At 42.5% G+C, this 4,287-nt stretch overlaps 1 protein-coding gene across 1 annotated transcript in view; it reads left to right on the forward strand.

Annotated features, from left to right (window-relative positions):
- The window catches only part of Zbtb25 (zinc finger and BTB domain containing 25), a 41,511-nt gene that overhangs the window by 12,801 nt on the left and 24,423 nt on the right, over positions 1-4,287 (forward strand). Inside the window, exon 2 of the mRNA XM_013015207.1 lies at positions 312-491. Coding sequence (XP_012870661.1) covers positions 319-491 — 173 coding nt within the window. The 5' untranslated portion in view covers positions 312-318. The remainder of the gene's footprint in view (positions 1-311; positions 492-4,287) is intronic.

Below are 4,287 nucleotides of genomic sequence, written 5' to 3' on the forward strand. Positions count from 1 at the left end.
CCCCCCCCCAAAAAAAAAAGAACAGGCCTTCCTTTCACTAGTGTTTCACTTATATTAAGCTACCTTCTTACTATGCTGAAACAGTCCGTAATTGACGGCTTAGCAGTTTGTATCAGTTGTCATAAGGGGGAAAATGTAATGTTAGCTAAGTTTGAGGTAAATTAACACTTTTAAAATTATTGAATAATTTCATTTAAATTTAGGTCTCCTTGGTTTATGGTACTTAGGTATTCTTGGTTTATAATGAATTTTATATAAAATTATATAGATACATCCAAACATATGTATGTTTATGTTGCTCTTTTTTTCAGAGTCACAATGGATAATACCAGCCATAGCCTTGTCCTTCTACAGCAGTTGAACATGCAGCGAGAATTTGGTTTTCTCTGTGATTGCACAGTTGCTATTGGAGATGTGTACTTCAAAGCCCACAGAGCCGTGCTTGCTGCTTTTTCTAACTATTTTAAGATGATATTTATTCACCAAACAAGGTAAGGGTATATTATTTTTGTAAATAAGAATTTTTTAAATCTTGTGATACGTATGTGTGCACATGTGCACATATATTTTTATACCTCTTGAACCACACTCCCAGCCCCCCTCCTTTTTTTTTTTTTTGGTCGGTCGTGGGGCTTGAACTCTTGGGCACTGTCCAGCTCTTCAGCTCAAGGCTAGCACTCACCACTTGAGCCACAGTGCCAATTCTGGCTTTTTTTTTTTCTGCTTATGTGGTGCTAAGGAATCGAACCCAGGGCCTCATGCATGCAAGGCAAGTGCTCTACCACTGAGCCACCTTCCCAGCCCCAACATGCTTATTTATAAATTATCCCACTGTTAAAATAAAATAATCAAAATATGGAACATGAATGTATTCAATGGAATTTTACTCATCTATCAGAAAAATAATATGTCATTTGCAGGACAATAGATGGACCTAGAAAACGTTAAATGAAGTAAGTCAAATTCTGAGAGACAAAACCACAGTTTCTCTCATATGTGGAATACAAACATACATGATGACATTTATGTCATCATATGTGTATATACACAACTTGACTAAAAAATGTTATACTTAAGGGAGGAATCCAATTATGTAACTGCTCTGTTCAAGTAACAAACTGTATCACAATGAATACCAGAAGTTGAAACATGTTCTGGGGCTAAGAGGAAGAACATGAATGGAGGGAGGAAGGGTGAACAAATGAAGTCATTTATTATATAAAAATTGAACTATGGGACAAGAAGAGATGGGGAGAACAAGGAAGGGCGTGACATTGATCAAATACATTATAGTCATCCTGACTTCTGAAATTGAAACTCCTTGGTACAGCTATTAAATAAGAATAGACAAAGCCGGGCGCCAATGGCTCATGCCTGTAATCCTAGCTACTCAGGAGGCTGAGATCTGAGGATCACAGTTCAAAGCCAGCCCAGGCAGAAAAGTCCATGAGAGCCAGGTGCTGGTGGCTCACACCTGTAATCATAGCTACTCAGGAGGCTGAGATCTGAGGATCACAGTTCAAAGCCAGCCCAGGCAGAAAAGTCCATGAGAGCCAGGCGCTGGTGGCTCACACCTGTAATCATAGCTACTCAGGAGGCTGAGATCTGAGGATCGAGGTTCAAAGCCAGGCAGGGCAGGAAAGACCATGAGACTCCTATCTCCAATAAACCACCAGAAAACCGGAAGTGGCACTGTAGCTCAAGTGGTAGAGTGCTGGCCTTGAGCTGAAGAGCTGAGGGACAGCACCCAGGCCCAGAGTTCAAGCCCCATAACTGACAAAAAAAAAAAAAGTCCGTGAGACTCTGATCTCCAATAAACCACCAGAAAACCAGAAGTGGCACTGTGGCTCAAGAGTTAGAGTGCTCGCCTTGAGCTGAAGAGCACAGGGTCAGCGCTCAGGCCCAGAGTTCAAGCCCCACAACCGACCAAAAAAAAAATAGACAAATGTAAAAATAACCAGCCTTTTGCTGATAGCTTGTGCCTATAATCCTAACTACTCAGGAAGCTGAGATCTGAGGATCTCAGTTTAGAGCCAACCCAAGCAGGAAAGTACATGAGTACATGAGATTCTCAACTCCAATTAACCACCAAAAAGCCAGAAATGGAGGTGTAGCTCAGGTGGCAGAGTGCTAGCATTGAGCAAAATAGCTAAAGAATAGCACTCAGGCCCAGAGTTCAAGCCCCAGTACCAGCACTAAGTAAATAAATCCTTCCTTCCTTCCTTCCTTCCTTCCTTCCTTCCTTTCTTTCTTTTTCTTTCTTTCTTTCTTTGCCAGTTTTGAGGCTTGACCTCAGGGCCTGGGCTCTGTCCCTGAGCTTCTTTTGCTCAAGGCTAGCACTCTACCCCTTGAGCTTCAGAGACACTTCCAGCTTTTTCTGTTTATGTGGTACGGAGGAATCAAACCCAGGGCTTCATGCATGCTAGGTGAGCACTTTACCAACTAAGCCACATTCCCAGCCCTCTGTCCTTTTATATACAGAGTATTCCCTATTCAATTTTATACTATGCTTTTTACTTGATAGTGTATCTTAGAGATATATCAATAAATATGTAGTTTTAATAGAAACATATTCTACTTTTTCTCAGTAAAATTATTGTCTTTACTAGTAATATTCTGGACTTGCTAGTAAGCATTCATAGCCAGGGGGTATTTTGTCGATAACCCTCTGCTCATTATACCACAACAAACCGGAAGTACTAATATGGAAGCATGTTTGGCCTCTGGAGCCTGGGTTTGAATTCTTTGCTTTCCCACTTTACCAGCAGAAAGCAAATTACTTCTAACTCTGTCCATTCAGCTCCTGTGAGAGGGCTATGAGAGACAGTTAGTATTCCCTTTCTTCTTGTTTGTAGAGTTAAATGAGTGGGACTGGGGGCATGGACCAAGTGGTGGAGTGTTTGCTTGGCAAATGGGGGTGGGAAGAAGCTGAGTTTAAAAAATAAGTGAAAAGTATCATTAAATATTAGCTACTTTTATTATACCATTGCCAATCTGTCTGCTGCACATGCTTCTGTCTCCAGACACTTAAACCTATCCTGCACCATGCTTAGACCTCGATCTGTCTGGCTAAATGAGAAACCTCATTCCCTTTTTTTTTTTTTTTTTACCTCATTCCCTTTTTAAAGCTTCACCCCTCCAAAGGTTCTTCTCCCAACTATCCAAAGCTCTCTGCCGACTAGGGTAGTAAAGGTAGTATAGTGTGGCCTCTCACCTGCCTGGAATGCCTGAATGCCCTTGCTGTTCACAATGGGCGTCGTGGCCAGAATCCTTCTGCGTTTTCTTCCGCATGCAAAATTCTTTCCTGCCCTCCCTTATTTGCCTCTTCTGCTTTCTCTTTCAGGAACCTATGTGCGTATCATAGTTGAGGTCAGGGTTTAGGTCTTCCTTTGTAAGATTCCTGGGCTTCATATATTAAGGGTTTCTGAACTTCATGTGATTAAGTTCCCACAAACTTTTTTTTTTTGGTCGGTCATGGGGCTTGAACTCTGGGCTTGCACGTTGTCTCCCTCAGCTCTTCAGCTCAAGGTTAGTACTCTACCACTTGAGCCACAGCACCACTTCCTGTTTTCTGGTGGCTAATTGGAGATAAGAGTCTCACAGACTCCTTGCTCAGGCTGGCTTTGAGTCTTGGTCCTCAGATCTCAATCTCCTAAGTAGCTAGGATTACAGAAGTGAGCCACGGGTGCCCGGCTCCCACAAACATTTTCTAATAGTTGGGAAGTCTGTCCTCCCAGCAACAGGATCCCTAAGAACAGTGACAGCTCTAGCTTGGAGAGGACTAGGATCTAGTCCTAGCTCTAGTTGGGACAGGATCCCTGTCATGTTACGCTCATTTATAGCTAACATTTCAGTCATAGTTTCCATTACAACATGATTTCCACCTGAGTTACCTCATTTGACTCTGAGGCAGGAATCATTACCTCATTTTCATTTTTTAAATTAGGAAACATTATTAAAAGCCTGGTCCTGAGCTGGGGGCTGTAGCTCAGTGGTAGTCTGTACAAAGCTCTGGGTTTGATCCCAACACTAAAAAAGGAGGAAGAAAAGGAGGAGGAAGGAAGGAAAAGAAAAAGAAACATTATTACATAGATGAAAAAGAACAGCCTTGCCGGACGCTGGTGGCTCACGCCTGTAATCCTAGCTACTCAGGAGGCTGAGATCTGAGGATCGAGGTTCAAAGCCAGCCCAGGCAGGAGAGACCGTGAGACTCCTATCTCCAATAAACCACCAGAAAACTGGAAGTGGCGCAGTAGCTCAAGTGGTAGAGCGCTCGCCTTGAGCTGA

This window comes from Dipodomys ordii, unplaced genomic scaffold (assembly GCF_000151885.1).
Source record: "Dipodomys ordii isolate 6190 unplaced genomic scaffold, Dord_2.0 Scaffold2, whole genome shotgun sequence".
In the NCBI taxonomy this organism is placed as follows: Eukaryota; Metazoa; Chordata; class Mammalia; order Rodentia; family Heteromyidae; genus Dipodomys; species Dipodomys ordii.